At 40.1% G+C, this 22,550-nt stretch overlaps 1 protein-coding gene across 3 annotated transcripts in view; it reads left to right on the top strand.

Moving 5' to 3' along the window:
• DENND1B (DENN domain containing 1B) overlaps positions 1–15,722 on the top strand; it is a 165,643-nt gene extending 149,921 nt beyond the window's left edge. For all 3 annotated transcript variants that reach the window (XM_042029911.1, XM_042029910.1, XM_042029909.1), the window contains 3 exons: positions 5,738–5,817; positions 6,843–7,056; positions 8,334–15,722. In XM_042029911.1, the coding sequence (XP_041885845.1) occupies positions 5,738–5,817; positions 6,843–7,056; positions 8,334–8,885 (846 nt within the window). In that variant the 3' untranslated portion in view covers positions 8,886–15,722. The remainder of the gene's footprint in view (positions 1–5,737; positions 5,818–6,842; positions 7,057–8,333) is intronic.
• Positions 15,723–22,550: the final 6,828 nt, after the last annotated feature.

Here is a 22,550-nt window from a genome sequence, read left to right as displayed (position 1 = left end):
GGACTCCTCCTTGGTAATTCTTCTGTTTGGAATGCCCAGGTAGAGTAGAAATGTGCTTGGAGTCAGTATTTCTATTTCTAAGGCACAGTCTTTCTTTCCTTGAAAATGTGGGTAGTGTTTTCAAGCTTCATTCAGATAGGTTCTTCCACAGTGCATTGGTCTGATGGACAGGGTCCAGCGCTGCTGAAGTCGGGAGGCACGGGATGTTTGTGTTTACGATCACATCCACATTGTACATTCTAGTGTACGTATTTTTGATAAGTTTTCCTCTGAGAAAGTCACACATGATCAACAAACAGTGCTCTCAGCAGTGATTGTACCATGAGATAGTTCTGCTGATGGAGGGTATAATGCACATTTTACCCAAAAGATCAATTTAACCAGTCATCTCTCTTTTATCTGCTTAGGAATTGTATCAGGCAGCGTGTTCCAACCAAATAAACTGGATTTACAGCTGTTCTCGTTACTAAAGTCACACATTGTGCACCTGAGTTACTTCCAGGTCTCTTGACTTTCCTGCTACCTCAAACCTGTGTTCCCTTTTCTGGTTTTGTTCATATAAACATTCACGTGGCTGTGTGCATATGGACACTCATTAGTTTTTCTTTCCTGACACACTCCCTTACCTTCCTGCTCCTGTGTCCACTGTGACCCCCTCAACCCTCCATTCTATAATTTTCCTTCCATCTAATCATTGAGTGTACATTAGGACATTAATAACCGTCAAAAAAGGGAAAATAAGTGATACATTTCTCCATCTTTGTAACTGGAAATTCTGCCGGGTGAGTCTGATTTTTAAAATCATCCACTAAAAAAATGAGCTGCTGGCTTTAGTTGTTGCAAATGGCACTGCAAATCTCCACGTCCTATTTTAAAAGACTAACACTTCTGCTTGTTGCCAATAAAGTGGAGCCAGGCTGCCTTTGGATGGTGCACTCCTTGCAGCTAGAATGGTGTGTGGCATGGTGCCACAGTGCATCATCAGCTGAAAACGGGAGGCTTTGCTAAGAATAGCCTCAGTGCCATTGAGAAAAGCGGGGTCTGGCTGTTGGGAGGTGATGCCTCCCTCTGGGCAATGTGGGACCTCAGGCTGATTTGGGGGGGCTCAAGCTTCCTGAGGAAAAAAGGGTCTGCGATTCCTCAGGGAAAATGGAAGGTTGCTTGTTGTTTTGGAGCAAAACATAACTATTTTTGAAAAAATATTTGCAGAAGCATGATTAATTGTTAGAAAGGAAAAGCAGCATTGCAAAATTCTCAAATGATACCTGAATGATGTTCAGGAGGCTAGCATGCATAAATGGCAGGGAGCTGAGAGCTTGTTCATTTTTCACCACAGTAATTCAGAACAAAAGTAATTACCATGTGCTGTCCATGACTAAGTATCTCAACAAATTTATCATCCTTACTTATAATAAATCCTGCCTCAGCACAGGTATGAGGGTTTCCTATAACTTTACAATAGTCAGTGGAGATCTCTGTGGCATTAAAGTGTACTTGACATTTCAAAGCACTGTGCCCATATACGTATTTCTGGTAGTATCTGTTTAATTTATATCCAGGACAGTGTTCTGGTATCAGAGCATTATTGTTTAGAATCTGTACTTCTTTTCTATCTCTCCTTTCCTTCTTCTTCCATCAGTCTCAGCTCTCGGGGAGCGTAATGAGGAGTACCTTCTTGTGAGTCATGGCTTTAGGTCACAGCGTTTAACCGGAAAGGAAGGCGACAGGTCGTGCTTTACTGGAAGGTCTGATTGAGAGATCTTTTGCTTCCCTACTGGATGGAACCATAATTGTGTCTGGGATTTGGTTGGAGAGGAGAATGGGTAAAATAAAATACTGAATCATAAATAATAGTGGGCTTGTATTTATTTTGCTTTCTCATACTGAATGAGTAATCTCTACATTTTTAAGAAAAAGGGAACAGTACTTCATAGATTTAAACCATAGTATATATTTTTGGTTTTTTGAAACTTTATATGTGTTGATGTATTGAGTAGCCAGTAAATGTGAAATTATATTTGTGCTGCCATTTATCAAAAGATTATTTGTTTTGCACTTTGAGTGTAATTAATAGCAGCAGCCTTGTTAAACTTCCTGCCTTAGTATCAATCAATAAGCACTCATTACCAAAAGCTGGACTTCTGAAAGGTCTGGCATTATATAAAAAGCTGACATTTCAAAGATTGACTTTCCTGCCCAATCAAGAATATAACCATCTTACATTTAAATCCTTTAGCATTCATGTATTTGGCATTTTTATTCCAAAGTAGTACATTTTGTAAGGCTAGCAGCAAGCAGAAGAGGACAATTTAAGGACTGGCTCTCTCTTTATGTGGTTCTACCCATATTTATGTCAGCTCCTTTTTCTTATTTCAGTGATCAGCATTGGTTCAGGTCTGTATAGGTTGCAAACTACTTGCAGAAGGAGATTTTGTAGCAGGGCAGCAACCAGAGAGGATAGATATGTATATGAGTACAAAAAGGATGTATAGCCTCACACCAACTTGTGGAGAGCCTGAGCTTGTGTTTTAAGTGTGCTCAGCTCTTATATTCTGAGCAAGGTGAGAGATGAGTTATTGTGGTGCCATGTGCAGGAAGATGAGAGAAGTTTGAAACAGTGAAAGTTGAATCCCTGTTCTTGTTTTGATATAAATACATTAAGCAATAGATTTATTATCTAACCAGAACTGTTTGGAAGAAGCAAAGCAACCAGGTACTTTCAAGAAGTTTGTTCCTTTATTTTATTGGAAAAAACATGACAGCAGTCTATTAAGACTTTATAAAGTTCTGGTGCAGCAAGAAAGGACTGCTGCCTTATCATTTCTTGTGGTAATAAATTTAAATGGTCTGGTTGTTATTAGAATGTTAATCAGGAAGGAAGCAGAAGTCTGTCCTTTTTTCATAAAGGGGTATAAAAAAGGTTACACACTTCAAAATGCAGAAAAGACAGAAATTAAAAGCTTAAATAACTGCAAACAGCAGGGTACGTCAGTAATGGAAGGCCTTCTTAAATGACTCTGACAGCTTTTGCAGGTGCACATACTCTGTCACTTTGCCTAGTGGAGCATTGAAAAAGTTTTATGGCTCTCCTTTTGGAATTTATTACAGGTTTCTTTCTTTCTTTTTCTTTCTTTGCAAAGTAGTCTGGACATACCCCTCCCTTGCAGTCAGTTTTATTACAACTCTTAAAGGAAAGTCACCTATTCAAAAACATGTGTTGCTTGTTGTCTCCGTGGTTAGCTCAGAGAGCTGTAAATGCTGGAGAAGGTTGTTATTTACAGCCAGATATTTTCCTTTCCTTGCCTTCCCCCCATATCTTCGCCTTTGTATGTAAACCCCATTTTATTTGGTTTAGCTGTTGAAATTCTCCCTGTATAATTTTATAATATACCCCATAGCATTTAAATTGGTAACAAAAATATTTTTTCAAAGAGTTTGACCATGAGGAGATAGGAGTTCTTGTTTTGGGGAGAGGTTTTAGGTTCACCAACTTCTCTGTTATGTACCTTTATATGATTATTCTTGCTTTCACTAACACACTTGCATATTACTGTTCATAGATGTTCTGAAGGGCCACAGGCCAATGCCTGTGGTGTTTACTGATTCTAATTAATTTTATTCTGCTCCTGTTTCTCAAACACACAACTTTTTTTCCTGTTTTCCCCTTTTTTTTCTTGAAGCTTGGTATCTGTGCTCTTTGAAATATTATTTATTATTTCAACAAATCAGCAGGTGTTATCTTGTAGGATTTTATTCCATTGACAGAGTTAATTCCTCTACAGATGAACGAGTGTCAGTTTCCATTTTGTTTTCTGCAGTTTCTCAACATTCTTAAAGAACCTTCTTCCCTGCAAAATCTCATATTTATGTTAGTAGAAGTAAATGTGATGGCAGCATCTAATTTTGATGCAAATTCGAAGAAAATGAGAGAGGCAGGCAGGGTTTTGCCCTCCTGGAGCCAATTCCAGGTTAGAGCTTGAATTACAATGAATGCCACATCAGAATTTTCTCGGAGAAGTGGTTAATTTCCAGTGTTACAGAAAAAAAGTATTTTCATTTTCCCATTGAAGATAAATACTTAAAGCTGCAACTTTTAAACCAAAACCAGTGACTGTGGTTGTGACAGGGATCAGTAAGATAACCAATCACCAGTGTCAGTTAAAAGAGTGGCTCGCCTCCCTTTAGTTACAAGCAGGAGAATGATTGATAGATTGCAACAGTGATGGGAATGACACAAAGAACTCACAAAAATGTTTCTCTGTATTCCATCCTATACTTTTTGCTCAATATGAATCTTAGGGTTCTTTGATGGGTTTTAGTACTCTAATAATTCTCTCATTTTCTGTCAACTACTACTTGGTTTAACACATTAAGAACCATATGTTTCCTCTTTGAGGGCAAAGAACTGTGGAAAGTGTTATCAAAACTTGCTGCTTTAATTAAATTCTCTCTTGTTGAACAAGAAAAAATGTCTCAGTCTGTAAAGAGTGAATACTGAGGCATTCCTGAAAATAACGGAGGGGGGGTAGAGAGTTGCAGAGAGCGTCCTTGTATTTGTAGAACCACTGACAACCTCTGTAATAGGTCACATACTGAAATCCTCACAGTACAAGATGTTCAAGCTCCTTGTAGTCTGAAATTAAGGCCATATTTCTTCCCCATCAGGGGCTTGTTGCAGTTGTAGGCATTTGGTGAATTGCATGATGAGATGTGGGCAGTAGCACTTCTTACTTGTGTATGACTTTCCTCAAAGTTAGCTAACGCTGTTTTCCCTCTGTACAAATTCCATCCATATGTCTTTAAATTATGGGTGGTTATCCAGGGTTCACAATCTCTTGAGTGCATTGATTGCCAGCATAGTTAAACTTTGCAGGTTTTTGATACAAAACAAGTGTAAGAGATGTATAGTCCTGAAGACAGTCATTTGTGAAGTGCAAGTAACTAAAATTCCTGATTTAAATGTTGTGGCCAAGATAGCGACTTCTTCCCAATTATTGTGGAATTCTTTAGCTTATTTTTGTTTGCTAAATAATAATGTGATGTAATAGGTTAGTGAGTATTCTGTACAGAAGTGTGTGAATTTACAGCACACTAGCTCCTCCATGCAAAGTCCTCATGGGGTGCTCTGAGTGTGCACTAGGTTGGAGTTAACTGTAATCCACAGTAAATTATCCTGCACAAAGGCATTCTTAGTGAAAAGTTTCTGATCTGGATATTATCCCCTCTGCAGTCCTGTACTGCACCATAACATAACCATAGCAGTGTAAAGAGACTCCTGATTTCCTTTGTATTTGCTACTTCAAAAATCCATTTTTCTTCATGCTCAATAGACCACATGAACCAAAGCTTGGCAAATATTTCTGCCAGAAAGTACTAAACCACAGTGCTTTTTGTGATGTGCTTTCAGGGGTAGCTGGTAGACTTGAGCGATGCTTTTCCTCCAATATCCAGTCTTCTGCTAATCAATGCTTTGCATAAATATTGCACTCCAGGCTTTGCATAAATAATGAGGCCCTCCATAGGCCATGAAGAGAAATGGTTCTCTTTAATTGGTGATGCTTAAGGACTTGTTACAACCTTTACAAGACTTGATCAATATGTGGTTTTCCTCATCAAGTGCATAAGAAGCCTTAATGAATAAAGTGGCAGCTGGTCTCCAACTAAGTAAGCTGGTCTCCAACTCTAACTGAACTAGAAAAAATAAACAAAATTATGATGTTAATTGTCCTTCCTCCAGACTCGTTTCAACCAGCGCTTCAGTAACCAGGATTTTGCCTTGGATGAAGATGATGATGATGAAATTGAGAGAACAAGCAAGTAAGAAGCCTGTTTGGATGTGCTATATATGTATAGGAGAGAAGGTAACAAGTGTTATTCAGCAAAGTGGAGTTCGAGTGACACATTTTTGTCCTGACCAGGCTGCTAGCTTAATTCTTGATCTCGATGATGTCAAGTAGTTTAGGATTTAAATCTGCTTTAAAATGAGGGAGAGGCTATTATATCTTTTCATTATTTATAGTGTCCAGAAGAGCTTGACATAATCCTCAGTCTTCACAGCTTCCAGATAAAAAGACTACATACACAAAGAAACAGCAAAATATTCATCAACATGGTGGGCAGTGACCTCAGCTAATCTATTCTTTAGGGCTTGTGTTGTGGCCATGACAATGGGACATTTTTTGAAGGGTCTGAAAGATAAGTAATGCCTTGGAGGTTTTATATCGAGGTCTTCCTGTATGAGAACTAAAGGGAAACTGTTGAGGCTTAAGCTGCATTGAGGCATTTTCTGAATTCAGGAGTCAGTTTTTGATAATGAACATCTGGATGTGAACCAGAAAGGACATTGAAAGCAAAATCAAGCAGCTTAAGCTGTGGTATAGCAGGGAAGAGGGAGCTAGTGAAGTGTTAAAAGGATATAATGAAAACAGTGAGCCATGGAAAAACAGCCTTTATAGCAGTATTGATAGACAGAGGTAGGAAAAGACTGTGGTAGAATGGGGGTCTGAGATAAGGGTATTGCAATAAGAGAGGAAATAAGAGCAAAAGCACCAGTTCTCCTTGCAGATAGACAGTAGTCCAGTAAGTCTGCCCATGTGGTGGAGCAAGAGTTGCCACACAATTGCCTAGAGCAATTGTTTGGCTAGGCCAGGAGGCAGCTAATGGTACCTGCGTCTCCACTGACACCATATATCTGTGTTCAGGAAAATTCTTGAGTAGAAAGATATTTCAGGTTTATGTTCCCATTCCAAGGTCTTGAAATGCATTCTCCTATGTCCTTTTAGAAGTGGTTATAATAAAATGGCTTTTGTGTTCCTATCTGATGGAAAAGTTTTTGTTTTCAGGTTATCATCAGAAGACAGTGAAGAAACTTCTGCTTACTTTTATGATAGTGATGGTTCTGGTGAAACTGGAATAACTCAGCATCAAGGAGAAATGGACTTGCTTGGAGAGATTCTGGACACGCTGAGCACACACAGTTCAGATCAAGGAAAACTCTCAGGAGCAAAGAGCCTGGATTTCTTTAGATCAATGGATGACATTGATTACAAGACTGCGGTTAGTCTTCTGCTTTCATTTGAAAGACAACCCAAGTCCATTTACAGTGGACTCCTGCTTGTGGAATGAGCAACATGCAACTCAGACACTGCAGCACAGTCCTTAGAATTGCCAATGTGTCTTCCTAGGGCTACATGACAGTACACTCATGCTGGCCACTGCGTGGTGGTTTTTCACCAGCCGAGAAATTGTCCAGGTTACTAAGTCATCTTGGAACGGTATTTTTCCCTTAAAGCAGTAATGACATAGAGAGCTATGAGTAGTATAATAATTTACTTAATCAAATAGTTTAATATTATATGTCTATAATAGAAATCATATTTTTTTATATATATTTCTTTTTTTTTTTTTTTTTGCTGTTAAATCTGTTAGGCCTTGAGCTGATTTAGGATTTTTAAATGCAGTTTAGAAGGCATTTTCATTTTCGCCTTGTAGCCTCAGACACTATAGTCATAGTGATATGGTGATGTTTCCTTCTTGATTTAAGTCATGGGACCCAGGTGGTAATTGCACCTGAAACACTGCTGTACTCCATAGTTTTCTAAGAGGGCTCCTTGTTCCTATTTTAGGTAGACTTGCACTGCTCCTTTAGTGTAAACACACTGCTTGCCTGCAATTTTAAAACCCTCACCAAGTCACTGCTGTGGTATTAACCAAAAAAGCATTAGTGTTTTTAAAAGCATTTAATTCCAGCACATATCAGCTGTCCAACACTTACTTTTGCTGAAAGGGATCCTATAGTAGAAGATTTGTTACTGCAGCAGCGAATACTGATGCAAATATTTATAAAGCTTGTAAAATTTTATATTATGAGTGTCACACAGGGGTTAGATTAATAAAATGCCTAGTTTTGTTTGACCAAAGAACTTTAATATTGAAAGTTGGTATAATTAATTACTGAAGCAAAGAGGAAATGCCATCTGGTTTTAGTTTTAGTCCCCTTCCCTCTCATATTGTGGATACAAACGAGAAAAGTGTGTCTTTGTTCACTGTCAAAACTGCTTTTGCCAAGACTGAATGGACAGAGGAGACAGAAATTCTTCCTCTGTACCAGGCAGTCCTTAGGCTAAGAGACAGTGTTCTGTGTGGAAATGTAAAAACACTTGGCCTTGCATTGTGTCTGGGATAGTTGTTTTGTAACACTGAGCCCCAAAGGGGATCCATGATTTAGGAACATACAAAATCCCTTCCAGTACTTGTGTTTCAAATATGCCAGTGTAGAGATGTTTCTTGTGACATTAACTATAAACTATAAACACATGTTTTTTTTCTTTCAGAACAAGTCAAATGCACCTAGTGAGAGCAACCTTACCCTGCTCTGCAGCTGTGCTAATGACCAGGCAGAGTGGAACCTCGGCCAGGATGACAGCGTCCTCCATGGGAAGCAGCTCCCCCCGTCGCCAAGGAAGCAAGTTGCTTCTGATGGCCAGAGAGAATCTCTCTCAAGGCTGGAAGAAGAAAAGAGTGGCAAAACCTTTACTACTGACAAGATGGACACCACTAGTATGACATCCCTATCTCCAGTACGACCAAGTGCCCAGTTTACTTCCCTAGAAAGTTTCAAAGCAGGCTTTTCTTCCTGTCAGTATGCAAAGCCTAGTGAAACACTAAGCAATACCTCAGAAGATCAGCTCCCAGGAGGTCTTGCTCAACAGCCATCAATTCTGGTCCCTTGGGAGAAAGGTGGTAAGGAAGGAGATGAAACTCCAGAAGAAGGTGGACTTCTTCAAGAAGTGGTGTCATTATGTAAACTGAATTCTGCTTTTCACTATGGTTTAAATATTTCAAAGGATAGCTTATCCAGCAGTAGCAGTGGAAATAAAACGTAAGAAAAGTATGAGAAGAGAAACTTGACTCCCATCAGAAGTTAAAGGGAGACTACTCAGGACTCCGTGTAACTCCATATAACATGATAACCAAAAAATGAAAAGGAATCAGAGGTCTTCAGTCATAGAAATAATTCTCTTCAGTTGAGTATGCATTTTCTGCCATTGGACGTCCGCTTCTACGTTTACTCAGTTCATTTGTTGGCTGTAGTTAGGTCCACAAAATGGAGCTAAATATATGAATGCACTCTTAAATCAGGTACTAGTTAGTCTCTATGTTAAAAATACAGCAAGTGTATGGTGCTTCCTAGCATTTGCTTCCTCTAAGCAGCAGGAAGGGTGTCGCCTAAAGGTAGCCAGGTTTTGAAGGTACTATGTTAATCCCATTAAGCATGAAATGAACCAAGCAATCTGATTTGTCTGAAATGTACTAATGTTAATATTTGTAATGAATAATAATTGCCTTAATCTCTTGGGAAGAGGTTTAACTATCTTAGAAGATGAATGCAAATCTACAAAACAGCAATAATGATTTTCCATGGCAGGAATTTGCTTCAGCAAAGGCGGGGGGGGAGGAGACTTTTTTTACATTAAGGAATTTCTTGTGAATATAACTTGGAACTTACTCCAAACTAAAACTGTGGCTCTGTCTTCCAGACTTCAAAAAGGTAGCACGTGGTTTTCTCTCTTCTATAAAGTACATGAAGTGCTGAATTATAATGTGACATTTATTGACTTCTGTTTACAACTAAGACACTTTAAAGACACATTATCCAGTTTCCCTAGGTAGATTAATTCATCTAAAAATTCTCAGAAATGAAAGTGTAAGTGGAATTGATAGATTTCTATTATTTTTTATTTTCTGCAGTTTAATAGTTGGAAAACTAATTTGTGCCTAATTTGTAACACTAGAAAGCTAAAATTATAGACTCAGTTTGAGACTGCATATATCCAACTCTCATTTTAGCCAAGTTAACAACCAAAACCTTCTTTCTAAATTCAGTGAAGGAGAATAAATGGTCCTGATGTATATTGTATTTCGAACAAGCATTTGTCCTCCTTCTGGCAGTGTTCCTGACAAATATTTGGATATTTAAAGTCTGAAAATTTTTAATGCTCTATGGAGCAGCTCTTTCATTTTTAAAATTTTCTTCCTCTTTTCTTTTTCCACCTCATCATGCATACCTTGTCTCTACAAACAGCTTAGGACAGAAAAGACAATCAGTTTCAGCAGATTGGGATCGTCAGCTTTGAGGGATATTTGTGGTGCAGTTAGTAGAAATAGCACATGGGTATAAAATGAACCCTGCCTGAGAAGAATGTTCTGCTGCTCTTCTAAGTCATGAAGCTTTTTTTCTTTCTTTCCCTCTTTGGCTTGAATGATTTCTCTTAATCTCAGCCTAGGCCTGAGTGAGCGCATTGCTGGGGTCAGTACTTGGATCAGATTGTGCTTTAGTACCTTAATGGTAGTTTGCAGCAGAGTTTCATATCGGTTGCCTCACTGAGATTTATTAACTCATTTTCCTTCTGGCTGACACAAATGGAAAGGGGTTTTTTTGGCTGCTTTCTTAAAAGGCAGCTGACCTAAGGGAATTGCTCCATATTAGGGCAGAGGCACTGTTTGAAACCTCAGCAGAGAGACTCAGTATAGTCAGACCTGGGGTTTGTTAGCACAAAGTTTCAGCTTGTTCCAGAATGAGAAGGGCCAGTACTTGCCACTGAGGATGAGCCTCCAGAATTAATTTTTTTAATCAGAGCAACAGAGCTAAAAGGTTGTAAAAGTGCAAATTTTGCAGAAATATCTGTGTCTGATCGAGCATGAACATTCCGGAGGGCATTGCTGGAGAATCTCTGTCCCAGAGCTAGCAGTTGTACATCCAGAGGTCTGTACACCAAACTATTTGTTTATCCTTTGGTTTCCTCTTGTGCATCAACATGGTATGTTGTGGACTTTTTTAATAACAAAAAATGTTATTTGGCAAAATATTTTGCACTATTAAAAGTTGAAAGTATCATAAAAGTAATAAAGATCTTCACTCTCAGCTTTCCAGGTGGTCAGACCAGGTGGCTCATGTGCAATGACAAAGCTCCAGAGCAACCTCGTGGTTCCTTGTTTAGAGCTGGCATTAATGACTTGATAGAAGCCATTCTTCTCCCTTGCTGGTACTAAACATTGGCCAAGCATAGTGCTGCAATTGTGTCTAAGAGAAGACAGGCAATACCCAGGTTTTTGTTCTTGTAGCACTTCTCACTCCTTCTCATTCATCTCCTTGCGTTTTGTGATGAGAATTTCAAGATTCACGTTTTCTTTTCCTCTGCATCTCACATGATGTTTCTGTCCGTGGTTCAGTCTAAGTGGCTTTGTTTTCTTCATTTATTAAAGATAGTAAACAGTATTGATGTCTTAAGGAGTAAAATAGAAAAAAAATGGAAATTACGGCCATCGTTACTTTCAAAACAATCAAACACCAAAGTTCAGGAATGCTGCCAGAAAATGGTTTTCAAAAATGAGTCTCTAGTACAGGCTTAAAATCTTACTGGCTTTACATGAGGGTTAGACACTGAACAAATAATCACAGAGGTTGTCCCATTCTCAGCTTTGTGGAATAAATATGGAAGCCATGTGAGACTGCCAGTATTCTTATAGTTTTTATAAGGATCATAAAATTGAAAGTTTGATAGTGGAATCTTTCAAAATTGAGGCATTGTAGTAATAATTCCCGCCTTCATGGAGTGAAAATGCAGGCCGAAAAGAAGTAAACAGATTAAATAAAAGATGGTAACATTCAACTTAGAATTATTTTAATTTCAGTCAAAATGTTTCTGTGCTTATGCTGCATTGTTTCCTTACTATTTACAAAGCCCGTAGTTTGTTTACACTCATTAAATAGTATGTCTTTTTTGGTTTTGAACCTTGTATGGGTTCAGAAATAGCTTAGTCTTATATATATGTTGATTTTAACTGTAGGTACATTTTTTACTCTGTAATATACAGAATCCTTTTCCACTTACTATCAGTGATCTTTTAAAAAGGCTAATATTTGTGCCTTATTTAAATAGAATTGCCAGTTACCAAATAGATAAGAGTCCAAACTGATATTACTGGTTCAACACTCTTGTTCTCTGTCCTTGTGATAATATAAAACTGTTCATTGGCTGCATATGCAGTATTTTTATTACCACATTGGGTTCTATATTAAGATAAATTTTCCAGGTCCAGTACTTTGCAAGTTTTATACTTGTATGCTTCTTACTTGTGGAAATCCTTCTAGTGTCTTTGAAAATCATCAACACTGATCACCAGCTACTGGTGAGGACTGAATTCTGCTCAGTCAGAGCTCCTGTAGTCTTCTTCAGAGGCATCTCTTTTCTTCAGGATCTCAAAAATCTTCCCATCTCTCCTGTTTAAGGGAGATACCAGCTTATTTGATTAAGCTTTGTGGTCTGTTACTTACACATAGGAACAAATTTCCAATGTAGAAAGTCAAATTAGGACTTGAAATTAATGTTTTTGAGGTTATTTTGCATAGATGTCTGCCTGAAATGAGCCGTATCACTCATCTGGTTTGGGAGGAAAAAGTAAGGGCAGTGGAAGGAGAAAGGGATTCCTGGCTTGTTCCAGTGCAGTGTGGTGAAACCTGGAAGCCCACAGGAGGGATAGTAACTTTGAAGAAATCCAGATTTCAGTTCTAGCTCAGTTACAGTGGTTCCAGCTCAGTCATGTAGGCAAAAGTCATATTGCCTGTGGAGTTAACCCCCTGTGGGATTTGCAGAATGGATAATACGTTGTCCCAGTCCAAGCCTTCCCAGTCATGTGTACAGAGATGTAACATGGAAAACTGCAGATATCCAGGGAAGGACTGTGGATGCAGAGGTGATCCCTACCCACCCTCTATGCATGCAGAGGGCAGTCTGTGTAGAATAGGCAGTGGTTTGCTCTTCCATCTCACATATTTGGGCATCATGTAGTTCTGAAAAATAGACTTGTTCTGAAGAAAAAATGTAGTTGTAGAAGTTGTCATAGAACTTGTTGACTGAACCCTTCCTTGTCATTTAGCATTTCAGTGGTGCTGCTGCTGTTGGGGTGGGATCATCAGAAACTCTCGACACTGGCTGAAGTCCCCTCTCAGGCATTGTAACACAGACTTCAGGCAGAGTTTTAGACAAATGCTGGGTGCTTCTGAAAATCCCACCCAATCTATTAGAAGAGTGTTTTAGACCTTAAAATTCTGTTTTAGGTGTCTTTTCAGGTTTTAGGATGAGCTAGTTTACAACCCTGTGTTCTTGTAACCAATGTAAAGTCTAGGCAAAAGAACAGTTAAACCAGGTTTTAAAACAGCTTCTCTTCATCCACCTACAGTCAATCACATTCAGTCCTACAGAACAACCTTTGGTTGGTGCAGCTGTCTAATAGAATTGCTAGGAGCATCTAAAATACTTTCTCTATGCATGTAAGTAATCAAAGAAACATTTCATGCAATAATCAAGTGCCAGCATAAGGCCCTTTTGCAGATGCCCCCTGTGTAATCCTGACTGTACCCTGTCCTGCAGGAAGAACCCCTAACCATGGACCTCCCTGACTCCACAGGGAGAGTTCAAGAGGAGCTTTATTTCCAAGGAGTTAGCATCCTCTCCCTTGGCACCAGCCTCTAGTCCAGGTGCTGTGAGACTCCAGCCAGTGTGTTCCCAACAGCCTGAAATTTCAGGCTAAAGAAATGTGGCAAATAAAATTAAGCCTGAGGCAAGCAGCTTCCTTATTGCAAAGCTCAGGATGGTGAAGGCTGTCTGTTCCTGTGGTGTTGCAGTAAATCTGTGAAGAATGAATGTAGAAATAATTGCACCAGCAAAACCAGTATGAATGGTGATGTGACTTGTCTTCGGTAACTTTGCTGCTATTAGGCGTGTCTGTCTCTGCCAGGTGCTGTTTACTTGTTAGCAGAATCTGAGCTGACCAGAACATGTCCTCATCTTCACTCCAGGAGCATGGACCACAGCTGGCCTAGAATTCATGTTCCTCTGGGTGTTGAAAATAAAGGAATGGAAAGGGATGATACGGTTTGTTTGTGCAAAACCTTCCTTGATTTGTTTTGCAATATCTGTTCCGCAGTTTCAGTCAGTGGCCAGTTGAAAGTACTTGACAGGTCTTTTTGAAAGGTGCTTCACTTATTCTTGTAGAGTTTCCTGGTGAGTCCACAGCCACCTCAGTCTAGAGGGCCATCCACAACCCACGTAGGTGGCAGGACCATTGCCATCCTCTGCTGGGTTGGAGTATGAAGCGGGTAACACAGTTGGAAGTTACTCCAAGGTTTACTGTAGTAAAGGGTACTCAGATTGTACTATTACACAGGTCGATACTAACAACACTTGTATTTATAATCCAATAACAGTATTAGCATTTGGAAAATAAGTTGAGTTCAAATACGTTAACATTTATTACAATTCTGTGTGAATTAACATTCTTTCTGTTAAAAATAAGGGAGCAACTTGGTTGGGAGGGGGAAATGTGTTGACTTTCAAATCTTCAGTGAATTTTGTGCAATATTTCTCCTTGTTTCAAATTAATTTAGTAGTGCACATCTGCTTTCATGCAGATCCATGAAATTGTATTTTTTAGAAATGTGTAAAATTACATGTAGCTTTGAAATATGGTTGTATGATAAAAACATGAAGAAATATATTCTAATGAGACAAATGTATATTTCCAGTGACTGGGAGTGATTATGGATGTCACATTCTGTAGAAATAATGAGGCCTAAGCCAATGTTCACATACCAGTAGTTCCAGTTAACTCTTAAAAGTAAAACCTGGTTAAATTGAAGTAAGGTTAACTATTAGCATTTATGATGTTTAGTTTATACTTTGATCACTTGTTTATCATGGATAAAAAGTTGAGGTGTTAAGCATTGCTTTTCAGGACCAGCAGTGAGGTGAGAGTTCACAGCGATGACCACAAGAATTTAGTTTGTGACATCCCTAATTATCATAAGTCATTACTTAAAATATCTACTAATGTTGCCAGTGTCCTTTTAAGTTTTTGTAAATTAATTTCTTTGTATATTGATGTACATTTTCTTTTAACCTTTGGTTTTTCTTCGAGACCTTCTTTAAATTAATTTACTTGAATGAGGCAATAAAGCACTGTGGAAGAGCTAATCTTGGTGCAGCTTGCACACAAGCACATCATGTCTGTTACTTCATGATTTTTGAGGAGGAAGGGCAATTTAAAATGCTTAGTTGTTTGGCAGACTGACAATTTGTGTTTGTTATTTTTAAATCTGTGTCAGATATGATGAGAAATGCCTCATGGAACATGGACATGGAACAAAGCAACATCATGTATCTTGATGCTTCTAATTTTTTTTTTTTTTTCAGAACATTTTTTTGGTGACTGTTGAAAACCGTTCCCAAAAATGGCCCTTATTGTGAGCCTTTAATACTTAAAGGAGAGGCATAAAGTACAGGACACATTGAGATGTTATTGAAATTTTTAATTTAGAGATTAAAAAAACCCACACACCAAACAACCAGCACTGTCCTTACAGTTTTAAAAATTTTGTTAGTTACTGACCTTTTAACAAAACTAGAGCCAGATTTACTCCATGCTTTTGCACCTTCTGGACTACTGTTCAAAGCCACCTCGAGAACTGTAATTCAGACCTTAGACTACTGTTAGTAGTGCACTGTCTAGATGTATTAAATGAGCTGTGATGTGTGGTGTGGTTTGTTTTTTCTTTTTCCTTGCAAAGTTTGTGGCGTCAGTAGAAGTCTTCAGTGAATTCCACATTACCATAAAGTGCCCAACACTGTACTATAAAATAAAATTTAACAATACCAAAATTCCTTGGGCTGTGCAGGTTCTTGTTTGATGGGTTGATCTGAGCAGCATTTTTATGCATATACTGTATTATTTTGGAAGTTTTTCTCCACTGAATGATCATTTCACTTTCTCAAATACAGAGAAAGCAAAATGTGTTTATTTGAGTGCAATAATGAATTGATTAGTGCAAATGTTAAATGTTGATGTCCTTTGAAATTCCAGTGGTATTTTGCATTTTTAAAAAAACCTTAGCTAATCATTCCTTTTTGTTAAACGGCTTTTCTTGGCCTCTAGATCTTCAAGTTATTGCCAAAAAAAGTAGATATATTATCTTACTTCATAGGTTAAGGAATTTACATATTAAGGAGAGGCTGTGAGCAGAAGGTACAGTAATAATAACTGATGGATGCTATGGTTTGGACCTTTCACATTAGATGTTAGATAAAGTACCAGTAATTGTGATAGCACCAAGTATTTTCGTACTGTTCAGCCAAGTACTGTCAGAGAGCTCTTGGGGATCTTGCTGGTGAGGGAGAAGGGGTGCCCAACCTCCTGTGGTAGCTGTGGTGGGATATGATGAGAGGTCAGACTGTGCTGCTGAGAGGCGCTGGGACCTCCCCTTTTTGCAAACCTGCTCCTGACACCCCCTGCTCTTCCTGCCCCGCTCCCCTCGGGCCTGGCTCTGGCCCCTCTGGCACCTGGTGGCCCTGTTGGGCCGTGTGACCACAGCTGGTGACCTCCTTCATGACCCATCCTTGCTGCTGCTGCTGGGGAGAGGCTGCTGCAGAAAGCCCCTCTTGGCTTTGGTGGCGATCAGGAGTAAAATGAAGGTGGGTTTCATTTGTAACTTAGGTGGGCTCAAGAACCTGTAAGAGGTTAGCTGACCCTCACTGGTCTCTGCTGCTCCATCCTTCTCACGGGAGGGCTCCTGGCTCTCCCCAGCTCCAGCACGGAGGAGCTCCTCCGTGGGCTGTGGGTGGATCTCTGCTCCCCATGGACCTCCCTGGGCTGCAGGGGCACAGCTGCCTCACCATGGGCTGCGCCTTGGGCTGCAGGGGAATCTCTGCTCTGGCGCCTGGAGCACCTCCTGGAGCAGCTCCTGGAGCAGCTCCTGCCCCTCCCTTCTCGCTGACCTTGATGTCTGCAGAGCTGCTTCTTTCTCTTCTCTCTCTCAGCTGGTATTGCACAGGGTGCTTCCCCCCTTAGCTGTTATCCCAGAGGTGCTGCCACTGTGGCTGATCAGCTCAGCCTTGGCCAGCTGTGGGTCTGTCCTGGAGCCGGCTGGCATTGACTCCACCAGACATGGGGGAAGCTTCTCACAGAATCTTTTTAATGTAGTTGCAGGTGTATGGCTGTAATTCAGCTAGAATTTCCCATTAAATGGCTATGCAGCATAATCTGATCTGTGATTCACTCTTCTAAATTAAAAGCATTTTGATATCTTATGCAAACCATAGAGACTGTGGTTTCAATATTTATACAATCCACAACTGATGAGAAAACTACAAATTATCTTGATCCAGAAAAGTGAGGGTGTGATTTCAACACTTGCCATTAGACCTGTGCTAGCTTACTGCAGCCAGAAGAGTGATGCCAGCTGTGAAGTGTGGTAGCAAAGGGGTCCTCACTGCTAGATGAAGCATAGCACATCTTGCAGTCATTTTGTTGCCCACATTTATTCAGCTGTTAAAATGACAGCTGTGAAAACAAAGTTTTTGTCATAGATCCAGGTTATGAGTCAATTGAGGACATTAGAAAAGCAATCTTTGCAGAAGGAGTGGAAGGTATGAAGCCTTTCAGGTAAAGTTCACCTGCTTTCCTTAGTTTTTTTTCTGAGGGCACTGAGAGTGTGGTTGCAAGTTGCCTTCTGTGGATGTTTGAGTTAAATTCTTTCAAACCTGAGAATGAGAAAGAGGTAATAAAAGGTAGTCTAAGTTGGCAGATTTTACACAGATGGTACAGCATCCTGTCGATACAATACCAAGTGTTTGTGAAAAACTCTGAGGGGTTGGGTGTAGCAGCCACATGGTAGCACCCTACCTGTGCATGGTAGCACACCTACAAAAGCTGGCTCGTGTATTAGGAGTTGTGTCATTTGAGGGAAAAAAGCAGCTCAAAGCACTGTTTTACTGGGCACTTACTTAGGAGGAGAAATCAGAAACTCTCCTCTTCATTAGTAACTTCTTGGTTGGTTGTGCTTCAAAAGCAGATGAGAATTGCTTTTGCAACTCACTTTTACTTTGACACAGTGCAGCTGCAGCCGATCCTGAATGATGGACAAAGCATTTCATTTTCATTCTAGGACTCACTGTGTGTTAACCTCATGTTTACAAAATGAAAAGTAACTTTATCAAATTCAGGGATTTAGATTTTTATTTGATGTGACAAGCAATAACAACAACAAAAACCTAAGCAATGCCTGGAGTGTTGTTGTGGGTTTACTGGTATTCTGATAAAGCAGAGTAGAGTCAGTCTGCAGGTTTTCACCAGTCAGAAAAAAATGCTAACAGCTTCTTGCAGTTCAAAAGCCCAGAGGCAGTCAATCCTGTTGGAAATTCTGTATGAAATATAAACAAGTACTAGTTCTAAAAGCAAAATTTGGGAACCACATTTGGAATATGCTATGGGCTGTATATTATTTCCTTTCTGTGATTGCCTGTTTCACATTCCTCCTGAAAGTCGAAGGGCTGGGCTTCTGATGGTGTACTGTTCCACTAATTTTTTATTTTTGGGTCCACTTCTTCTCTCAAATAATTGTCACTGAAACATGGAGACCAAAGTGGAAACAAACCCCAACATGCAGCTCTAAAAAAGAAAGGTTCAGTGTGGTCTGAAAAGAATCTACTAAACTTAGTTCCAAGGCTTTTCCTGTTAGGTCTGTTGGCTGTTTTTAATTGTTAAATCCTAAACTACTCAGTTTCATGGATGAGACACAGTAAAGATGTTCTCTGCCATGCAGAGCTTACACAACACTCATTTGCCTACAGAAGTTTGATTTCCAGGTGTGTATAATTCTATGGATAACCCAGCTAAATTGTGATACTCTACCTTGAAATGTGCTTTGGAAATTGTAGATACAGCAGAAAGTTCTGTCTTGCCTACAGACCTCAGCTCAGTTACCCTTGCATTGGCTCCACATTCAGTAATACACCACTTTATGGAGTCAGCAGTGTTCTGTTCACTGTTCCTTTTGAGAAAATAACCTGTTAGTATAGTACCACCTGTTTAGCAATGAGGAGGATTATGTACTTAAAATGTTCAGCTGAATAATACATACAAACATCTGACATTTGGCCTGCTCTGAGAATAGGCGACATGCTTATTTAACGATTTCGAAAATGTTAAAATGGTGAGGTAGAAATTAAAATGTCATTTAAAAATATTTGTATTTAATTTATCTGATTCAGTCCTATTCTACATCTCCCCTTGGCATATTTGTATGGGGGGTCACGGTAGCAGTGTGACACCACAGATACTTTGAACGATATACTGAACATTGTTGGCATTTCAGCCTAATTAGTTGCATCCTATTTTGTGATTTGTCTTTGGTCCTTTGGGTTGCTGGCCCAGGATTTTTTTTTTAACCTTTTTTTTATGCTCATCATTGTCTCATTTTAAATGTCAACAGACCAGTATTTGTGTAATTGGTTTTTTCCCCTTACTTCTTTTCTCCCCAATGTCATAAAATTTGACAAGCGATTTCTACATCTTAGGCAGGCTACACAAGAAAAATACATCCCAGGACTGAGTGACAAACACAAACTAACCCAGTCTGTGCAGGTCTTGAGTGCAGCCACATATTTTTCTGGCCAGTGGTCACTGTTACCCATGGTTCTAAACCAGAATGATCTTCTCTGGGGCTGGTTTAATCAGTTGTGCCAGCACTGGCCTGCCCTGAAAGGCAAATCTGCATCTTCTCTGTTGGGCTCATTTCTCATGCAAAAACTTGCTGGAGCTTCCTTCTCCCTGGGGTCAGGTTTATCAGTTGTCTATGATCCTGCCACGGATCCCTCTGGAAGAAAATGCTTGGCACTGGGCTTGTTCAACAGGACATTGAGGTCTTATACGTTCCAGAAGGAAAGTCCCAAACTGCTGGTTTGCTTTAAGTGACCCTTGCTTGATGTAGGGTTGTGCCCAAGGGAATATTTAAATCTCTGGAAGAGCTGCAGTCACCAACACATGAGGATACAGTGCCAGAAACTGAGGGAGAAGAGCAGTGCACGGGTTTGCTTTTTTCCTGCTTTGTCACTGGGATCTGGCTCCGGGTTGCTCCTTTTGTGGGTGTTTCTAGGTCGTTGTAGGCAAGCTGTGAAGCGCTGTTCCCACAGTGGTGCTGCAGGCAGCCAGGAAGGAGAGCCTGGTGCTTTTTCCTCCGAAATACTCTTGGGCTCCTGGCTGGTCCTGAAGTAGCTGTGGTACAGGCAGGGTGCCCTGTCTTGCTGGGTGCCTATGGGCATCCTCTCCCTGCTTGCTGAGGAGGGGATAAGAAGCAGCTAAAGCTGCATTTATTTGTTTAAATTGTTCTGTCCTCCGAGCAAAAATACGTGGGAACGCTTCACACGTGTTCCCTGAGGATTTATACTTCCCTAGTCTGCCTAACGATTGTGCAATTACCTAGGGGTAACACTCGAACTCCTGTTATCTGTGTGCCAGCTGCGAGGGAGACGCTCAGTTGTTTATTTAGTGGGACTAAAGCAGCTCTGTGAGCCGAGGCTGCCCCGGGCCCTGACTGCCTGGGCATTGCAAACACAGCTGGTGCAGGGGCTGCTGGCACAGGTGACAAGGGCCACAGCCAGCGTGGTCACATCGCCTTAAGGTGGCCCTGCACAGCCCTTCCCTTGCTCCCACTTCTCCCCTGCTGCTGCTCCTGCTGAATCTCTGCTGCCAAGAAGGGTTAGCACAGGTGCCAAGTGAAACTGAGTGGGTTTAAATTGGAAACACGCATTTTTGTCAGCGCTGGTTATTACAGTACGTGCCAGTGGAAATTGCGCTTTTGCTGGAAGTACAGGTGGAACCTGAAAGGTCACACACAACATTCAGCTGAGAATGGCATGCTTCAAACGGTGCCATGAAGAGCATGGAACCAGATGAAGGCCTCTGTGGCTTTTCTCTGATCAAAAAAGATGATTTAAAGCCATGATTTGGACATGCTCGCCTCGGTGGTGCTCAACAATGTTAGATGGATTGCTGGGGAAGGAATTGCTTTGTCAAATGTCTCTGGGGAAAGAAAAATCATGGTCTGACAAAATCAGAAATTAAAAGCAAGATTTGTGAAACCCAGTCAAAAACCAGAAAAGTTGCTCAAATTGGTGGCAATATAAAATCTCCCAATACATTTTTATCTAATAAATATAATTTGAAAGAACGTAAACTCAGAAAAATCACTGCTGAATTGAAAACTCTGCCCGGCTTTCAGTACTCCACCTGTGCCTTGATTCATAATTTATGCTCTGGCTTTTCGCTGTGCAAGAGGTCTTCACACCTCATGGCATGCATTATAGATGGAGGAGTTTAGGTTAAAACATGCTTTTACTGTGAGGCTTCGCATACCGTCCACATCAAATTCATGTGTGCAATTTAAACAAGACCTCACTCTGCTCCCAATAAATGCACACCAGATGTATCTTTTATAAATGTTAGGTTTTGCAGCATCTTGACACATGCCAGTAGTTTGAAGGCTGTGCATGCTTCAGTGGGGCATGAAAGCCCCATCCATTCATTCAACTGTGACATCTTGCAATAGGCAAAATTCTAGTGGTGTCAGCTATTCACTGCTCAACTTTATTGAGTTACAATGCCTAATCTGATGCTCTTTTTTTGAGTTATTTTCAGAGGTGTCAGTTTTCTTTAGCTGAGAGGTGATTGAACAGCACAGGAAAAGGAACTTGGCCAAAATCCTCTGATCCGTGATTCCTGATGTTATGTGACATTACACATGTAAGGTTTGTCCTGCAGTGAGACTTGGGGCTTATGTTAAATAAAACATAGTACAGACGTTTGAGGTTGGGAAAAAGACTTTGCTGTCTCTTATCTGGAGACGAGATTTCTGCGGCAGTACTGTATTCATTATGGCCATTTTAAAAAGTGTGTCAACTATTTTCTTTGTTTAAAACTGTAAATTAGATGAAGCTTGTTATTAATTAGCATCTGTGTGAACAATAATCACTAGCCAGATGTAGACAATGACAAAAAAATGTGGCTTAGGTAATCACTGGCCAGAAACCTGGATGGGCAAGATGCTTCCTCACGTCCTCCAGGACCAGGAAGTGTTTTGGAGGCTTGGGAAGGGAGATGATTCCCCACCTGAGAATGGCCTGCTGCAGCTGGAAAAGTAGCATGGCATTATAGCTGTAAGTCTGTGAAATGTACTCTGAAAGTTTCAGATCACTCAGTTATACTCAATAGAAAGATAATTCTATTTTGTTGGAACAAATAGGAATTCTTGTTCTTCCTCGAGGCAGAGTGAAAAAAATCCTTGGTGGTGCTGGTGGCATTCCTCTTCCAGAGAGCACAGAAAAGCAGTGTTTTCTATTTAAACCCCACGAGGATCATGATTATCTTTGGAGAGTGAGGTCTTAACAGCAGTCAGTTACTAAAATATTGGCAAACAGGAGTTTCATGTTTTTGGAGATGTTCCTCAGGTTCAGGCTTAAGAGGTGCTATTGATTTAAGCAGTGAAATAGAATTCCCCAGAAATCCCTTGGACACACTTGGATTCTCCTGCTTTAACTTGTGATTTTGAAGAATAGATAAACTTTTATTTAGATGTCCGAGAAACAAAAGGATTGGACAATTATTTTTAAAAAAACACCTAGTGATGCTTAACATAGCCCCTGGAACAGAGTTTTGGG

Source organism: Corvus kubaryi, unplaced genomic scaffold (genome assembly GCF_017639235.1).
Source record: "Corvus kubaryi isolate FWS band 111438036 unplaced genomic scaffold, C.kubaryi_AGA036_p1.0 37334, whole genome shotgun sequence".
Classification (NCBI taxonomy): Eukaryota; Metazoa; Chordata; class Aves; order Passeriformes; family Corvidae; genus Corvus; species Corvus kubaryi.
Note: the sequence above shows the minus strand (reverse complement) of the source record. Positions and strands in the feature narration are given on the sequence as shown.